Genomic DNA, 19,180 nt, shown 5'->3' with positions numbered 1-19,180 from the left:
TGTTTTATGATTTAAACCGATGATTGACACGGGATGCAACCATGATCATCAACCCTGTCATGGCAGCGCAAATTAACGTAAACGATGGACAATGGCATCACAATGTAGCTAGCTTATTACGCATGGGTTGTAGTCTCTCGATTTGGTCCATAAAATAAATGTCTCACTACTGCCTGGAATTAATCAAGTAGAAAACTGCCTGGCTCATGCTTTTCCTAATGTGGTGTTTCACTATCTCGTGAAGGTGAACCTCTGAGGGCGCACGGTACTGTGTCATATTAAACAGTCACAGGACAAGTGGAACATCAAGATTTACTAAAGCGGCAGGCAGAAACCAGGGCAAGAACGACTGACCCAACAGGACTGCGCACACAGAACGCTGTAGTGGCGAGACCTTCACAAAGATAAAGCGCTTGGACGCAAAGGGATGGATTCTTTCAGATCAGGCTCCAGCATAGGACTGTCTCCCTCTCCAAGAGACCGACAATCACCCATCCGTTTTGATCAGGAGCACTCACAACCGGGAACAATGGCCGGATGTCGGGCGGGAACACTTGGCTTCCCATCCGAATCGTTGTGCGTAAAGTACGGGGAATTTTTGAAGAACACCGCTGCAGCAGCGGAGAGCAGTGGTGGGGAGCAGAGTCAGGATGATGACAGTGATGGCATTGGTCGGAGTGACATGGTGCTTTTTCCAGAGGAAAGGCTCATGGCATCAATGGCCAAATGTGACGCAGCAGGTAAGAAACACAAAGAGCAGAAGGTACTGAGGCTCAACATTAACGCCCGAGAGAGAAGAAGGATGCACGACCTGAACGACGCGCTCGATGAACTGCGGTCGGTGATCCCCTACGCGCACAGCCCATCCGTACGGAAGTTATCCAAAATAGCCACTTTGCTTCTCGCCAAAAACTACATCCTCATGCAGGCACAAGCACTTGAAGAGATGAGAAGACTTGTCAGTTATCTTAACCATGGACCTGGCGCTACTGCTGCGAATACTGGTGGTGCACCCGGATTAGGGCTCTATGACCAGCAGACAGGATACCCGTTCTCTGCTGGGATTCCGGACCCTTTCAATAGCAATGCAGATCTCTTCAATAAATAACAATGTCAACCATAATCCTTGAACAGTTGTGTCCGAAACTAACAGGGGACTTCAGCTTCGTGAGCACAACTGAATTGATGGGATCAGCGTGACTGACAGAAGTAGTCACATATTACGAGAACATGGAGTCCTATACTATATGACTCTGTTCTGCATGGTGATAGCGTTTCGAAAATAGTTGTTTTACAAAATCTAACTGACAGCTAACATGGTCAAAAATGGTTAGCCTTTTAACAAATTATGTTTAGTCTTATTTAACCATTATGTCCTACGGTACATTTTCTTCAGTTTGATTAGATAATGTTCGATGGATAAATTGTATTGGTGACATAAGATATGTTATGGTGTTTTCCAGTAGCCTATACCTCAATGCATGGGCTATGTACAACCAAACCCAAATTAGTTACAAAGAGAGCAATTGTGAATATTGGGTGAAATTAATAGGTAGCCTATAGGCCTAAGTTTGATAATGATATTGTTTTTACCATCATGGACCACATTGGAAGTGTTTCAATTAATATTTTTAAGTGCTATTGTACATTTTGTTTTAGGCCTATATATCTTTTACCCAAATAAATTCAATACAAATATTTTCATACATGTAATTTGGTCATTCATTGTGTAATTTACATTTCCCTAAATACTATTTAATAATGCAGGCATTTGACAAACATAAATGGAGTCGTTTTATTACCAGGGAATGCATTAATGACAAACAACAATCAGAACGCTGTACTCACACAAGAGAGTTGGTCAAACAAAATAATTCCTCTGAGCATATAGTTAATAACGTTGCAGATTCACTGGATCCATTAAGAGAATAGGTCACTATTGGTAAAAATGTAAGGAATAAAATGACTGCCACATGCAGAACTGATTTGTCCAGTTTGAATGGATTTTATTTCATGAATTGTAAATAGTAAATACCCTGTAGGACTCTTGAAATAGGAAAGACATTTGAATGTATAACTTTAAATGGTTAGTTATTTGGTTAATGTTATAGAAAAATTAAACTAATCAATCAGTAATGTTTTAGGGACACCACCATTTACTACATAAAGCTTTTATCACATTGTCCTTTTACCCTGTAATATAGTTCAACTATTTGATTCAACTACTGTTGTACAGTATAGAGCATGGATGGGCAACTTTGACATTGAAAAAATGTAAAATAATTTGAGTTCATTTCCTGCAATTCTACACATTTTGTCATGGGGTGGAGAGAAATGTTTGCAGTTTTTAATATGATATCTGAGTGAATAACAAAATCAATGGGGGCCCCGGTCGGTAAATCAACCATGATTACTACAGGTCAAGATAGCTGGCAAGACTAACTTACCAATCAACAAAAATTATTGCTGACATGAGCTAATTGAGTGACTGACATAAGAAATTAACTGCTGATGCTCAACCACATTTTTAAATGTCACCTTGTCTATTCTAACTCAACAGTAAGTTGAGACCCCGACAGTTCCTATTTCAAAAAATATATATAAAATGAAATATTATTTCATTTTGGGAAATTAATCCAGGGCCCCTCTATACCCTGGTATATATGGTTTTATAATGCAAGGCATAATAAACAAACATTTTTAGTATTCAAATAAAATACTGTTATAAACAGCAAAAACTGTTAACAATTAATGGATCATTCTGTCCTATGGAATAAAACACCAAAGGTCCCTAGCTAGCAGATTCACCAATCCTGCCCACTGTTAGAGCCTGTCCTGATATAATACATTGACAAATTAGCAATGCATTGCTGTTCAGTCAATAGCTACTTGAATGAATAATCATCCATGGGTGTGTCCCAAATGGCACGCCATTGCCAATATAGTGCAGTACTTTTGACAAAAGCCCTATGGTCCCGGGTTTAATGTAGTGCACTATGTAGGGAATAAGTAGGGTAGCATTTGGGATGCACCCTATGAGAAAGTCAAATCCGTTGGGCTCAGCCCTCTAGTGTTTGTTCATATACAGATGTCGTCGTCCTCTCAGGATCAACGTAGCCTGTAGCGGATCTGGACGTCACTGGCAGGGAGCAGGATGCCCAGGCCAGCACGGCTGGGGTCCAGGGTACACGGCTCCTGCCCCTCCAACACCTCCACGTCAAAGTAGAGCAGCAGCAGAGAGAGGAACTGCTTTATCTCATTCACCGCAAAGTACCTTCCTGGGCACTTAGTGGAGCCCGAGCCGAAAGACATGCGGTAGTACTTCAGCTTCTGGCCGTCCTTATAGAAGTCTGTCTTTTCCTTTCCGTTTTCGATGTATCGGTCAAACTTGTAGATCTGTCAGAGGGGTAATATAAATAAGTGTGTAAGCCTTTGTTTTTCAGCGCCTTATATAATAAAGGTTAATATTCCATCTTATTCCATATTCCAGGAATGCTTCCATTTTGCTTAGTCACAGATCATGGCAAGGTTATCACCAGTCACAACCAGATTAAATTAGCATGCATGGTGTGACCTTCTGAAGGCCAGTGGGTGGATTCAATCCTTCACAGTCCATGCATTCTGCTCATTAATCTAACCTGTGGACACACACACACACACACAGGTGGTGTGGGAAGGCAATTCAGCAGAACAACAAAACCCCCAGACCAGACACAGTGAAGGCGAGAGAGCCTACAGCCATTCTAGGACGCCCACAGAATCTGAACGACTGGTCTTCTTTACCTCTGGATTCTTGTAGATCCCGGGGTCCATGTGCATGCTCTGGGGATACAGGGAGACGATATCTCCTTTCCTCACTCCAATGGAGCGCTCTCCCTCCAGCCGCAAGCTGAAGTCCTCCTGGGCCACGCGGATGTTCATGGAGGCTGAAGACAGCCGCAGACTTTCATTTATGGAGCTCTCTGAGAACAACACAGAACAGTTCAGTTAGTCACCAGGCATTTTGTTTTATCAACATTGCCATGGGTTTTGTTTTGGCCTATCTGAGGTACTATTTTTTTTACCTTGAGTGGCCCAATACTAACTCACTACTGTACATACACATGCTCACACAGCAGGGAAAGCTTTGAGACTTGAAGGGCTATTAGTTAGAAATATGAACTGCTCTAGCAAAATGGCTAAAACACAAGCTGAATAATCATAAGTCATACATAGCTTTATTTCCACATGCATACATAAAGGAATCTTGACTAGCAGTGTTTTTCATTAAAACCATTACAATCTTAAGAGATAACACCATAGAAGAGAGAATAATACAAAATGTAGCCAAGTACTCCCTATCACTTATAAGAACAAACAGATGTGGAACAGATATTCCACTGTCTTCCCCTAAGGGAGATGAAATCGTTCGTAGTGTGAGAGAGAGAGGGAGCCACAGAGAATCTACACCAGTGGCATTTGTCCCTGAGCATGCAGTTGTCAGAAGAGATGAGGCTACAGTCAGCATGGTGGGTGCAGCAGTGTGATTTAATGTGACAAGTACAGAGTCTGGAGGGATTATTTTGGGGGGGTGGGGACAGGAGGATTTGCCCTAAACTGTATACACAGAGCACCTGCCACTACAGAGTAGGAGTGTAATAAGAAGACCTCTATGCTGTTTGTATAGTCAGACATACAAAAGATTGGAAGGCCCTCTCAAAGCCACACTACCATTGACTCAACTGAACCCTGTGTGCTTGGGGCTGAGACCACTTAACACAATCAGGAGAGAAAATTATATGAAAAATGCAAAGGGAAATTTGGACACTGCAGACAAACCTAATCTCTTATGACAATAGAGTAGCTGATTTGGTTGTGGGTGCTGAGATTAAGACCAACATAACAATAACCTACCCAGATACAGTAGGCTGTCCAGCTGTTCTCTGGTGAAGGCGATGTCTCTGTTGTGGTCTGTTTCTATTCCTGAGACCTGCAGGACACCATGGATCTCCTCACGCACGACTGCAAGGGCCTCTGGGTGCGTCACCAGGTAATACATGGCCCAGAAGGTGGCTGGGACTGTGTTTCCCACCGACGCCCATAGAGTGGCAAAATGATGAGCTGGGGCAGGTAAAGGTAAGAAAGAGATATTTAAATTCAATTAAAGTTTACAGATGTTAACAAAGGTGCAGTGAAACGCTTGAGTTTCTAGCTCTCACAGTGCAGTAATACATACATAATCCCAAAAAATGCTTGAAGAAAGAAATGAAGAAATATTAGCACAAGCAATGTCAGAGTCTGAAACAATAAAAAAATATATACACTACTGTTCAAAAGTTTGGGGTCTCTTAGAAATGTCCTTGTTATTGAAAGAAAAGTAAAAATAAAAAGAAATTTTAAAAAAATTGGCCATTAAAATAACATCAAATTGATCAGGAATACAGTGTGGACATTGTTAATGTTGTAAATGACTACTGTAGCTGGAAACGGCTGATTTTTAATGGAATATCTACATAGGCGTACAGAGGCCCATTATCAGCAAACATTATCCTGTGTTCCAATGGCATGTTGTGTTAGCTAATCCAAGTTGATGATTTTAAAAGGCTAATTGATCATTAGAAAACCCTTTTGCAATTATGTTAGCACAGCTGAAAACGGTTGTGCTGATTAAAGAAGCAATACAACTGGTCTTCTTTAGACTAGTTGAGTATTTTTGAGCATCAGCATTTGTGGGTTCGATTACAGGCTCAAAATGGCCAGAAACAAAGACCTTCCTTCTGGAACTCGTGAGTCTATTCTTGTTTTGAGAAATGAAGGCTAATCCATACGAGAAATCGCCAAGAAACTGAAGATCTCGTACAACGCTATGTACTACTCCCTTCACAGAACAGCGCAAACTGTCTCTAACCAGAATAGAAAGAGGAGTGGGAGGCCCTGGTGCACAACTGAGCAAGAGGACGAGTACATTAGAGTGTCCAGTTAAGAAACAGACGCCTCACAAGTCCTCAACTGGCAGCTTCATTAAATAGTACCCGCAAAACACCAGTCTCAACGTCAAGTGAGGAGGCGACTCCGGGATGCTGGCCTTCTAGGCAGCATTGCAAAGAAAAAGCCACATCTCAGACTGGCCAATAAAAAGAAAAGTTTAAGATGGGCAAAATAACACAGACACTGGACAGAGGAACTCTGCCTAGAAGGCCAGCATCCCGGAGTCACATCTTCACTGTTGACATTAAGACTAAGGTACCACGTTCATCTGTACAAACAATAGTATGCACTGCTCCAAAACCGCCATAAAAAAAGCCAGACTACGGTTTGCAACTACACATAGGGACAAAGATCGGTCAGGAAGTTAAAGCTTGGTTGCAAATGGGTCTTCCAAATGGACAATGACCCCAAGCATACTTCCAAAGTTGTGGCAAAATGGCTTAAGGACAACAAAGTCAAGGTATTGGAGTGGTCATCACAAAGCCCTGACCTCAATCCTATTGAAAATTTGTGGGCAGAACTGAAAAAGCGTGTGCGAGCAAGGAGGCCTACCAACCTGACTCAGTTACACCAGCTCTGTCAGGAGGAATGGGCCAAAATTCACCCAACTTATTGTGGGAAGCTTGTGGAAGGCTACCTGAAAAGTTTGACCCAAGTTAAACAATTTAAAGGCAATGCTATCAAATACTAATTGAGTGTATGTAAACGTCTGACCCACTGGGAATGTGATGAAAGAAATAAAAGCTGAAATAAATAAATCACTCTCCTATTATTCTGACATTTCACATTCTTAAAATAGAGTGGTGATCCTAACTGACCTAAGACAGGGAATTTTTACTAGGATTAAATGTCAGGAATTGTGAAAAACTGAGTTTAAATGTATTTGGCTAAGGTGTATGTAAACTTCCGACTTCAACTGTACATAGGGCAGCAGTCTCCAAGGTGCAGGGTAGAGTACCCGGGTGGTAGCCGGCTAGCAACAGTGACTCAGGGCAGAGTACTGGGCGGGAGATACCCAGAGTTACTCTGTAAGTTACAACTGAGGTTTGGAATGTCCTTGTTGAAGTCAAAGTAGAACATTTTATATTGTAGGTGTATACAGAGAGAAAAGCATCTACATAGTAATACAACGCGTTTTCGTCAGTTATTACTGTGTAGGTAGGTATAAGGGCATATAGTAAAGGTAATGTTAAGTGTCATCGAGATACAGTAGGTTTACATACCGGTAGACAAATTTAGGAAGTAAGATAAAGTATTGCATAGAAATGTATAAAAAAGGACGGCCAGGTGCTACAGTATATCAACTGTGTTTACCTGCTTTATCGACATCTCTCATGGAGTCATACTGTTCAAACAGTGCTGCTCTTTCCTTTATGAACCCTGAGGTGTTGGACCATGGAGACATTCTCTGAGGGTGGAAGTAGTTGATCAGTTTATCCCGGATGGCCTTGGTTCCTCCCAGCAGAGAGATGGGGATCCTGGCAATGAGGAGAGGAAACATGGTGTCGAACTTGACAAAGTCCTCTCGAAGCGTCACCATTCCGTTGTGTCTGCTGGTATGGGCAGGCTTGCCAAACAGAGTCAGGAAAGTAGCCTCAAACATGATCGAATTGCAGAGTTGGTACACACTTTCAGTCCTCCACTCGCTCTCCCCAGTAAGGTAGTCTTGTCGGAACACAAACATGAGATTTCCCATCATGCTCTCTGTCAGGTTATTGAGGTTGTCGCCCTGTAGAAGCCGGAAGGACCTCTGAATGTGCTCTTCCATACCGGGGAACTTGCCGCTCCTGACAGGGGGGTAGCCGAACGTCAAGGGGGCCACTTGGTCAGAAAACTCATGGAAGTCGAGCTGTTTTTGATGTTTGATGACGTACGGATACAGCAACGGATTCATTATGAAGGTCATGTATTTGCCTGAGGGGGAAATGTGAGGACAGGATTGTATTTCAATAGGCATGAAACATGTGTAATGTACTGTCTAATCATATTGTTAGTAACTTTACTGTTTTTAAAGACAATTTAAAGAGGATTATTTCGTAAGAAGTACAATACATATACATTTTATCAAACATTTCAGCAAAATTCCTTTGCTCCTTTTTTAACCATACTATGATAAAATGTATACATTAAACACTACTATTACCCACCAGCAATCAGCACAGTAAATACATCTCCATGTTTCTCCTTATGTGCTGCCAGAAATCCATGTGCATTCTTCCCAAACTCCATAGCCTTCCCAAGGAATGGAATCCATCCATTTATAAGTGGAGGCTCTCCATCTCTCCTATAATAGAGAAAAACATAAGAAATGTGTATTTTACATTAGGTAAAATCAGATATACAGTATGTCATATCAACAAATATATCCATCTAACATCTTTCAGATGAAATAAGAGAAAACATAGATCTGACATTCAAATACAATATAAATGCAAGCCTAAGTGATTAGAACTTAAGGACAAAAGAAACTACGAACATCTTTGCAATATTCATGAGACAAGGTGTAGCATGTGATCAGGTGTCTCCCAAACCTTCAAGATGGATTGGTAGCAGCTACAACTCACCTTTACCACATACAGTGTAACAAACAAATACAGCAGCTACTGGTCAGCAAGGTATACTGAAGAAATCATTTAAAGCCTGAAAACTGAACACACAGACATGCCACAGTGCATCATCTCAGGCCGATTTAGCTGACAGAGCAGGAATCACTCCAGGTTTACAAACGGTATCCAGCTCAAACAGCTTTCAACAGCTGTATCTTAAGTGAATGCAGATGGGAAACAATTACAAAGGCAACATCGGAGCGAGTCCTGCATAGCAATGTCACAGCTCAGAGCGATTTTACAAGAAGAGTTAGCTGATTATTTTCCCAAGGAAATGTAACACTGTAAATCTTTCACTGCTGTTCTCTCTATCCTAAGGTTGTAATTAAATATTCTCTTCTCTTCCTATCCATATGTAGCTCCCTTTGAGGCTCTTATCACATCTAATGTTACTATGGTTTCTTTTATTTTGAAATCAACAAGCTTTGACAAACATTTGCCATTTAAGGCTATCAGAATCAGAGGCAACAAAAATATGTTTCTGTCCCTAGGCCAAGGAATGTCATGATGGGCTATTAATAACTGTGGTGTTGGCGGGTGCAGTAACAACCATGCATGCATGCATTAGATTTGGCCTAAAGAAATGCTGGGGGAAATGTTTTGATCCTGTCAACAGGACTTATCCACACACACACACACGACAGGCCTAATACTTACTCCACTTAAAAGCTAGGCCTAAGCACAGAACATTATTTCTCCTTTATTGTGGATGATCTTGCGGTAGTGGCCAGAAAACTAATACAAAACTAGCTGCTTCAAAAAGCTATTATCAAATATTTTGCTAAGGCTTTACGTAGAGCGGGGGCGATATGTAGCATTCATAACGCTTTTATATGCATGACATAGAATCATAAGGCCCTTCATATTATGATTTTTGAAGCTTAGGGATATGTTTACCAATCAGGATTAATTTGACCAGTTAGGAGGTAGAGCTGGCGAGACACTTGCTTATATAGTCTATAGCCACAGGGTGTGTACACTAGACTATTAGCATACAGTGGCTGACCGAGGGGCACAATGTTACCCGTCATCTTATCCCATCTTTGCCCTATAGACACACAATGTCAGTGGGTTATCATACTGATGAGTTGAGGCAACATTGTAAGGTGCATTATCCTACAAAGCATTGTGCCATTGAAAACAAATAGATAGGCTAACTGTTACATCATCCTTCCTTTGCTGTGTATTTGTTTTTGGAAACACATCTTATGCAAGGAAGACACTATCTGGAGCTGACTTGGTGCAGCACAGATCAGTCTTCTTTGCCACAAAATAATGCATGAGATCAACAAAACAATACTAATCTGTGCAACGTCAGTGCTAAACTAACATGTGTGTGCTTATCCACCCCAGGGCTAGTGTGGAGAGAGCGGGTCATGAGACGATCTGCTATCTGTGAGGCCTCAAGCTGACAAGTCTTACTTGTTGTTGCTGTGCTTGTGCCCCCCCACCTAGTCCACACTACTGCCTGCCGGCCTGCCAGCCACTTGTCAGAAGCAATCAGGGAGTCTGATAGTGTCTGCCAGCAGTGAGCACATTTGGATAGGCCAGCATCAGAATAAGGACCCCATGCATCAGTAACAATATTAGAACAGATGTCCACATTGCAGTGTATCAATTAGATCGCTTCTTCCTGATTCGGCTCATAACGCGGCTCGAACCCAGGACCTCTGCCTTGCTAGTACACCTGACTAGGGCTTTTACAGTGACCGTATTACCGCCACACCCGCAGTCAGATTCCACCCTGACTGTTTAGTTGCGGTTATTAGGCTTCTCCAAGCTATGATGCCGCTGATCATTAGTAGCCTACCAAACTCGCTAACTGCCTGGTACTCAGCACTCTATTGTCCCTCTAATCACTCTGACATCAAGCAAAATCTAATCAAACACTTCATGGGAGCCCATGTTGCACATTTCTATAGGCTATAAAAAAATTAATAAAAAAAGAGCATCCCATCCGCTTTCTATAGGCTAGGTCTACTATATATTTTTCTCAACATTCCTAATATTAAGCACATTGCTTCTCTTTACAACTGGAGTACAGCCTACCTGGCTGGCATGAAAATAAACTACGGGGAAAAGCGTCCTCCATTCGCTATTTAAGTACATGAATGACGTATTGTTTTCCCCCTACTTCGAGACAGGTGCATGATAATGGCCCATTGTAAATCCCAAAAAATTCACACATATTATTTAGTAATAATATAAAGACAAGATGAAATGAAGAATAGTCTGATGGGTGACAATATTAGCCTAGTACTTGTGAATGATGCCCAGCTTGTGTGCAGTAAGGCAAGAAACGGCACATGCCTTTAAAAAAATAAATAAACGTTTTCAAATCATAGTCGCACACCTCATGTAGCCTAGCCCATAGGCCTATATGTTTTGGTAAGGTTTGTATCACAATTAAAGTGGCCAAATAACTTAAAATTAAGCACAATGGGTGTAGAGCCTAACTGGTATACATAAGCAGAGTGTGAGTTTCAAGTTGGGGAAGATCATTTTCACTATGGGGGATAGTAGATTGACATAGGCTAGTGCTTTTGCTGTTTGTTAGGCCTACTCATCTTCTTGGCTGACAAAAAGTAAAACATGGAAAGTTGTTTAATTATTATATTCAGCCCAATGGCACAATGGCCACAAAAGGCAAGGATTTTTTTTTAGGGGGCTTTACATCCACACAAATGGGACGCCACCGGGAAATTTGAGGTATTATCAAGTACTTGTCAAATTGTGAATGAAAGACTGATGAAGTGTGTACAGCCAGCACAAAAAACAAAAGCAGAGCTCATGCCTTTCATGCAACTTATTTCAAATCATCATTAGAGTCGCATCATGCAGCCTTACAATGTATTAACAATCAAAACATATAGCCCAACGTATGTATCACAACTAAAGTTGGATAAATAACTCTAAATTAAGCATATAGGAGGACCTGTTTCTTTCTCTTAGGGATAGCCCCCCCTTTTTTCAATTTTCGCCTAAATGACATACCCAAATCTAACTGCCTGTAGCTCAAGCCCTGAAGCAAGGATATGCGTATTCTTGGTACCATTTGAAAGCAAACACTGAAGTTTGTGGAAATGTGAATTGAATGTAGGAGAATATAACACAATAGATCTGGTAGAAGAAAATACAAAGGGAAAAAAAAAAAAAAAAACGGTCTTTTTCTACCACCATCTTTGAAATGCAAGAGAAATGTCATAGTTATTGCCATCACTCTGGTTGTAATTCCGACAAGATGGCAGCAGTGTATAAGCAAAGCAAAGATGGATAACTTTAAAGAATAACTGACCTACAAGACCTTTAGTGTGAAGTCCCCAAGTACATTTGGGCAAATCGTGAAGGAGACATTTACATTCATATTCCATTTTTCTGCAAGAATATCGTCAAATCTGTATACTTGGACTTTGATTTAGCTTTCCAAGTATTAGTAGCCACATTATAAGTTCAACATTTGCAAAACAACCAGTTTTCATAACCTCATAACTCTGAATATCCTTAGTATTTTTGTCCAAAATGAAAGGTTAGTACCTACATTTTACGACATATACATGGTTTCTGGATACTCCCGTAAAGCCCAGCTCATTGGCTATCTAGCTAGCTTTGTTTGACCCCGGTGCTTATTTGACAAAGATAAAGTCGTTCAAGTGATGGCCGCCACGTCATCGGCGTGCCATGAAGGTGTCGCTCTCTGACCAAATATGGTGTCATATAGGATATATACTACACCCCAAATGAAATAGTGAAGTCTTGTTACCTTCTAGGATCTCTGAGGAATAGATACGTACGTGATGACTCATTCAAACAATGTTTAGGGTGAGATTTTCACAGATTCCTTTCTTTGCAAATTGAACGAGTGGAAATACAAAATCGATCGTGCGTGCTTTATGGACGTTTTTAGGATATGAAAAAGGATTTTATCTAACAAAAACCGACACTTCATGTTATCTCTGGGACCCTTTGGACGATAAATCAGAGCAAGATTTCAGAAGTACACATTTCACCTTCATTGGTGAATTTATCAAACCTAACGCGTTGAAAAAAGTGTTTTGTTGTTAGGAGCTCTCCTCAAACAATAGCATGGCATTTTTTCACAGTAATAGATACTGTAAATTGGACAGTGCAGTTATATTAACAAGAATTTAAGCTTTCAGCCGATATAAGACACTCATATGTACCGACATTTGTTGTTTCTCTAAAATCTGCGATCTTGACATAACGCGCTGCATGATTTACAACTGTCCCGTTGATGGAACGCCGATCCTTAAGAAGTTTTAACCACTAAAAACAGAATAGCCGCATGTGTGCACTCCCTGAAATCGGTTGGAGAAAATATCCTTTCTATTTAATTCAGCTATGTTCAATTGTATTCATACTATAAAATAATGCCACAGAATTCTAACCAAATCTTGTCTGCTAAATACACTAGTGTAGACCACAGCCATATGGCATAGCCAAATCAGGGCCGAACATAACAACTCAGTTTGACAACTCAGTTTGCCATTCTGTTCTTCTGAAATAGACATTTTCTTCGTATCATTTTTCTGTAGACCCATCTAAAATAAATCATGGATTTATTGTGATGGTGTAGGCTATATTACATGAATTTACTAGACTTTTTAAAATGTAGATTTCCAAAGGTCTGCATCAGTGGCTTGTAGGGGTGGAAGCCAGGAGATTCTAAATGTGTTTATGTTAGCGGTCAATTACCATGAGACCGGCAGATATTTGCTTGACAATCACCGGCTGACAAAATTTCATGACTACCACAGCCCTACACGTGACCGCCCTCCCGTTTTACCAATACCAGAGGACATTTTTTTTTTATTAAATAAAACTCTGGACGACCTCTACTCCACACACAGAGACGCATACAAAGCTCTCCCTCGCCCTCCATTTGGCAAATCTGAAAATAATTATATCCTCATGAGTCCTGTTTACAAGCAAAAATTAAAGCAGGAAACACCAATGACTAGATCAATAAAAAAGTGGTCAGATGAAGCAGATGCTAAGCTACAGGACTGTTTTCGCTAGCACAGACTGGAATATGTTCTGGGATTCCTCCGATGGCATTGAGTACACCACATCAGTCATTGGCTTCATCAATAAGTGCATCGATGACGTCGTCCCCACAGTGACCGTACAGTTGAAGTCGGAAGTTTACATACACTTAGGTTGGAGTCATTAAAACTCGTTATCAACCACTCCACAAATTTCTTGTTAACAAACTATAGTTTTGGCAAGTCGGTTAGGACATCTACTTTGTGCATGTCACAAGTAATTTTTCCAACAATTGTTTACAGACAGATTATTTCACTTATAATTCACTGTATTACAATTCCAGTGGGTCAGAAGTTAACATACACTAAGTTGACTGTGCCTTTAAACAGCTTGGGAAATTCCAGAAAATTAAGTTATGGCTTTCGAAGCTTCTGATAGGCTAATTTACATCATTTGAGTCAATTGGAGGTGTACCTGTATTTCAAGGCCTACCTTCAAACTCAGTGCCTCTATGATTGATATCATGGGAAAATCAAAAGAAATCAGCCAAGACCTCAGAAAAACAACTGTAAACCTCCACAGGTCTGGTTCATCCTTGGGAGCAATTTCCAAACGCCTGAAGGTACCACGTTCATCTGTACAAACAATAGTATGCAAGTATAAACACCATGGGACCACGCAGCCGTCATACCGCTCAGGAAGGAGACACGTTGCAGTAATGTACCTAACCATAAACATCAATGCCTTTCTTAAAATCAATACACAGAAGTATATTTTTTAAACCTGCATATTTAGTTCAAAGAAATTCATGTTAGCAGGCAATATTAAACTAGGGAAATTGTGTCACTTCTCTTGCGTTCATTGGACACAGTCAGGGTATATGCAACAGTTTGGGCCGCCTGGCTCGTTGCGAACTAATTTGCCAGAAATGTACGTAATTATGACATAACATTGAAGGTTGTGCAATGTAACAGCAATATTTAGACTTATGGATGTCACCCATTAGATAAAATACGGAACGGTTCCGTATTTCACTGAAAGAATAAACGTTCTGTATTCGACATGATAGTTTCCGGATTCGACCATATTAATGACCTAAGGCTCGTATTTCTGTGTGTTATTATATTATAATTAAGTCTATGATTTGATAGAGCAGTCTGACTGAGCGGTGGTAGGCAGCAGCAGGCTCGTAAGCATTCATTCAAACAGCACTTTCCTGCGTTTGCAAGCAGCTCTTCGCAATGCTTCAAGCATTGCACTGTTTATGACTTCAAGCCTATCAACTCTTGAGATTAGGCTGGCAATACTAAAGTACCTATTAGAACATCCAATTGTCAAAGGTATATGAAATACAAATGGTATAGAGAGAAATAGTCCTATAATAACTACAACCTAAAACTTCTTACCTGGGAATATTGAAGACTCATGTTAAAAGGAACCACCAGCTTTCATATGTTCTCATGTTCTGAGCAAGGAACTAAAAACATTAGCTTTTTTACATGGCACATATTGCACTTTTACTTTCTTCTCCAACACTTTGTTTATGCATTATTTAAACCAAATTGAACATGTTTCATTATTTATTTGCAGCTAAATTCATTTTATTGATGTATTATATTAAGTTAAAATAAGTGTTCATTGTTCATTCAGTATTTTTGTAATTGTCACTATTACAATATATATATATATATATAATAATAATAGTAATACAAATGTAACAACAACAAAAAAGTTAAAATTATCGGTACCGGCTTTTTTTGGTCCTCCAATAATCGGTATCGGCGTTGAAATATCATAATCGGTCGACCTCTACTACATTTGCACACACTGTATATAGACTTTCTATTGTGTTATTGACTGTACATTTGTTTATCCTATGTGTAACTATTTGTTGTTTGTGTCGCACTGCTTTGCTCCATCTTGGCCAGTTCGCAGTTGTAAATGTGAACTTGTTCTCAACTGGCCTACCTGGTTAAATAAAGGTGAAATGATTTTTTTTTTTTTTTAAATGGTCCCAAACTGTAAGTCTCGCCTATCTGTCACTCTATGCAGTCTACTCTAGACTATGGAGCAAACGCTCAAAGTATTAGAAATAGTTAAAATGGTATTTTAACCCACCAGGTCTGATCCTCAAATCAAATCCTCAGTTGAGTGCTCATCTGGGAGCTGACCAGCCCAGTACAGACAATGCTGAAGGAAATGCCTTTAGAGACTGTTTGTGGCTGACCTACTTCTTACAAAGAACACAGTGAGTTTGTAGTCCCAAATGGTACCATATTCCCTATGTAGTGCACTACCTTTGACCAAAGAATGAGCCTTATTCGTCCTGGTAAGAAGTAGGGCATTATGAAGGTAATTGGGTGCGATTTGGTACACACAGGTGTGTTTACAGTCCCATGAACTGTCGATGTGTTTTTGCACAAGGCACTCCTGTAAATAGCTCTGGATAAGTGTCTCTGCTAAATGACTCAAATTTACAAAATGTAAGACATTCATTAACTACAACCCACTATATTATCAAGGGTAAATAATACAGGTCTTTAAGATTATGCAAACTATGGTCAAAGAGCAAACTCAGTGGCATACATAGGCTGATGCCATAGAATATTTACATTGTTACAATACTATCTATATCCCTCAAACTCAGGTCTAGACCTCAAAGCCCATTGTTCCCCTCTAATCAGGGACTGTGAACTTGTCTAAAATGTGTGTGCCGAATTTGAAAAACGCTGCTCATGTTGTTCCACAAGTCTGACGCTTTGTCACAATAATCGACTGCTTGATATTAGTCACATAAAGAACTTGTGTTAAAAAAAAACTTGGCCAGGATTCTCCAACAAATATGTTGATCAACTTCAAGGGTTTAGACAAAAGTTTAATTCCTAGCATACAGCAACCAACGCGAACACCAACAACATTGAAATAAACTATGAATTCATCCACCACTTGCCTTGTTCTCCCGAATCGCACGCTGAGTAAGTAGAGCGCCAAAAAGCCAAGAAACAATGGTAAAACAAGCTCTAACATTTCGTTTGGAAATGATCAGACACTCCACAATAAATAAAACCTCGGGAAGTTGTAATCGATCGCTAAAGTCAACCGGTCTCAGTCATTCTGCCAACCAGTGTTGCCAGACTTGTCGATTTGTTGCTAAAAGTTTCTAAATGACGTTGTGATGTCATGACGTGATGACGTCATTAAGTAATAACGTAAAACGGCGTCATTACGTAGAATACACAATAACGTTACTCAAATTGACTACATTTACATTTACATTTAAGTCATTTAGCAGACGCTCTTATCCAGAGCGACTTACAAATTGGTGCATTCACCTTATGATATCCAGTGGAACAACCACTTTACAATAGTGCATCTAAATCTTTTAAGGGGGGGGTTAGAAGGATTACTTAATCCTATCCTAGGTATTCCTTAAAGAGGTGGGGTTTCAGGTGTCTCCGGAAGGTGGTGATTGACTCCGCTGTCCTGGCGTCATGAGGGAGCTTGTTCCACCATTGGGGTGCCAGAGCAGCGAACAGTTTTGACTGGGCTGAGCGGGAACTGTGCTTCCACAGAGGTAGGGAGGCGAGCAGGCCAGAGGTGGATGAACGCAGTGCCCTTCTTTGGGTGTAGGGACTGATCAGAGCCTGAAGGTACGGAGGTGCCGCTCCCCTCACAGCTCCGTAGGCAAGCACCATGGTCTTGTAGCAGATGCGAGCTTCAACTGGAAGCCAGTGGAGTGTGCGGGGGAGCGGGGTGATGTGGGAGAACAAGGGAAGGTTGAACACCAGACGGGCTGCGGCGTTCTGGATGAGTTGTAGGGGTTTAATGGCACAGGCAGGGAGCCCCGCCAACAGCGAGTTGCAGTAATCCAGACGGGAGATGACAAGTGCCTGGATTAGGACCTGCGCCGCTTCCTGTGTGAGGCAGGGTCGTACTCTGCGAATGTTGTAGAGCATGAACCTACAGGATCGGGTCACCGCCTTGATGTTAGCGGAGAACGACAGGGTGTTGTCCAGGGTCACGCCAAGGCTCTTAGCACTCTGGGAGGAGGCCATCTCGGCGAAAAATATGATTTGACATTTGTTAGTTTAGATTTGTTTGTTTATTATCATATGTTTTTATTTGTAAAAGTAATATAAACACAACACATTTTATATGATCACATTTTTATTTTTAAACACAACACATTGAATTATTGAACAATTACATGTCATTTATTTTCATTTTAACTAGTAAACCTACACATTCTGAACAATTATAGTTTTAAGCAGTGTATTGGTAGTTAGTGAACATGCTACCTAACTGATCAACAATTATAGGTACAGGCTAATAACATGGTGCTATCTTATTGAACAAGCAACTTAACTCAAATAATGATGTATGCGCTAGGCATCTCTCTCTAGCTCTCTCCAGGTTGTTGTGCTGCTTGGCTGGCTAGCTGCTCAATGGTTTCCTCCAGATTATGCCACTGTTTTCGCACACACTACAGTACACACTGTCACCATCAGCTGTGTGTCTCCGCCAGTTCCAGAAAGTCCACTCCTTGCATACGTACTGTAAATATAATGAATCATAGATTGGCAAGGAAATCCTCTTCATCTTCACTGTCCAACTGCATTGTCACGGAGCTGGAACCAGCAGTAGAGGATGGAGTGGCCTAAAAGCTGTATGCTGCTGTGGTGGCAAACTGCTGCAGAACTTCACTTGGTAGTTTATGCTGGAAACAGGTATCACCAGCCAGGTTCAGTCCATACCGCACCAGGAGTATGGAGTTGAGAGTGTGCAGTGACATTCTATTTCTTAACTTTGACTTGACCACACTAATTTGGCTGAACAGCCGTTCACCCTCCGCATTTCAGTGTGGCAAGGGGAGGGCAGCGAGTGCAGCTTTGCACAGTTCTTCAAATGGATTTGACCGGAAGAGTCCGTGTAGTTATTGACTTCACTCCAAAACGCAACTGTATTTTCAGTTGAGTCTCACCTAAACAGATGGATGTTTCTCCATTGGGAAACAATTTTATCAATTGTTTGGGGCTGGTATCCCAGTATCTCAGCTACTTTAATAATTTCAGTGGTGCCTTTATTGTGCTTTACCGTTTCCTTAAACACTGAACAAGGCCATGTTTTGCAAGGCTTCAAGGTTGTCTATGAGCCTTGCTTGCAGCTCCTTGGTTAAAGCAACAATGTAGTTGATGCACTGTCTCCGAATGACCTTTTTGTCCTTTGGCGCAGGACTGAGTTGGTACACCGTGCTCTCGAAAAGGTACCGAAGGTATGGTGATGGACTGAGATGTCCATCAATGGCATCCTTCAGGACATCAATTTTTGCCATAGGGTTGTCTACTCTGCTGCAAATTGATGTTAAGAGGTGTACCAGATTGTCCAAAAGCTTGCCATGATCTGTTTGCTCTCCCTCACATGACTTCACTGCAACTTGTACGTCGGACAGGGTTGATTTCAAGAATGTCAGGTAGACATTGTTGGTCTTGTCCATGTATATGGCGTGGAGCACATCCGCCATGTAGCAACGCTCACTGGTCTTGGTCAACACTTTGAGAAGTGGAGTTTCAGTTCTTCCCACTGGCTCAATATACGAGTTACTA

General features: G+C 40.9%; 2 protein-coding genes across 3 annotated transcripts; one reads left to right on the top strand and one right to left on the bottom strand.

Moving 5' to 3' along the window:
• The first annotated feature begins 132 nt into the window (after positions 1 to 132).
• Positions 133 to 1,704, top strand: LOC106599440 (class E basic helix-loop-helix protein 22). The gene has a single exon (XM_014190676.2). The coding sequence runs from the start codon at positions 428 to 430 to the stop codon at positions 1,106 to 1,108; it is 681 nt and encodes a 226-aa protein (XP_014046151.1). The 5' UTR covers positions 133 to 427; the 3' UTR covers positions 1,109 to 1,704.
• A 77-nt stretch (positions 1,705 to 1,781) lies between these two features.
• Positions 1,782 to 16,742, bottom strand: LOC106599438 (cytochrome P450 7B1). Of its 2 annotated transcripts, none has more exons than XM_014190675.2 (6): positions 16,528 to 16,742; positions 8,115 to 8,251; positions 7,282 to 7,881; positions 4,894 to 5,100; positions 3,784 to 3,962; positions 1,782 to 3,396 (listed from the first exon to the last, which is right to left on the bottom strand). In XM_014190675.2, exons 1-6 carry the CDS (start codon positions 16,602 to 16,604, stop codon positions 3,109 to 3,111), a joined length of 1,488 nt encoding a protein of 495 aa, XP_014046150.2. In that variant the 5' UTR covers positions 16,605 to 16,742; the 3' UTR covers positions 1,782 to 3,108. The 2 variants fall into 2 exon arrangements, with proteins under 2 accessions (XP_014046150.2, XP_045570611.1); XM_045714655.1 differs by lacking the exon at positions 16,528 to 16,742 and adding an exon at positions 8,532 to 8,880.
• Positions 16,743 to 19,180: the final 2,438 nt, after the last annotated feature.

Source organism: Salmo salar, chromosome ssa03 (assembly GCF_905237065.1).
Source record: "Salmo salar chromosome ssa03, Ssal_v3.1, whole genome shotgun sequence".
Lineage (NCBI taxonomy): Eukaryota > Metazoa > Chordata > Actinopteri > Salmoniformes > Salmonidae > Salmo > Salmo salar.
The sequence above is the reverse complement of the archived record's forward strand: the minus strand, read 5'-3'. Positions and strand labels throughout refer to the sequence as shown.

What these genes read in the sequence shown, in the direction of transcription:
- LOC106599440 (XM_014190676.2), top strand. Translation starts at nt 428, where the DNA reads ATGGATTCTTTCAGATCAGGCTCCAGCATAGGACTGTCTCCCTCTCCA.
- LOC106599438 (XM_014190675.2), bottom strand. Translation starts at nt 16,604, where the DNA reads ATGTTAGAGCTTGTTTTACCATTGTTTCTTGGCTTTTTGGCGCTCTAC. An exon ending in GTGCGATTCGGGAGAACAAG is followed by an intron (nt 8,252 to 16,527) that starts GCAAGTGGTGGA and finishes TCTCTATTATAG; the next exon opens with GAGAGATGGAGAGCCTCCAC. An exon ending in GGACAGCCTACTGTATCTGG is followed by an intron (nt 3,963 to 4,893) that starts GTAGGTTATTGT and finishes TGTTGTTCTCAG; the next exon opens with AGAGCTCCATAAATGAAAGT.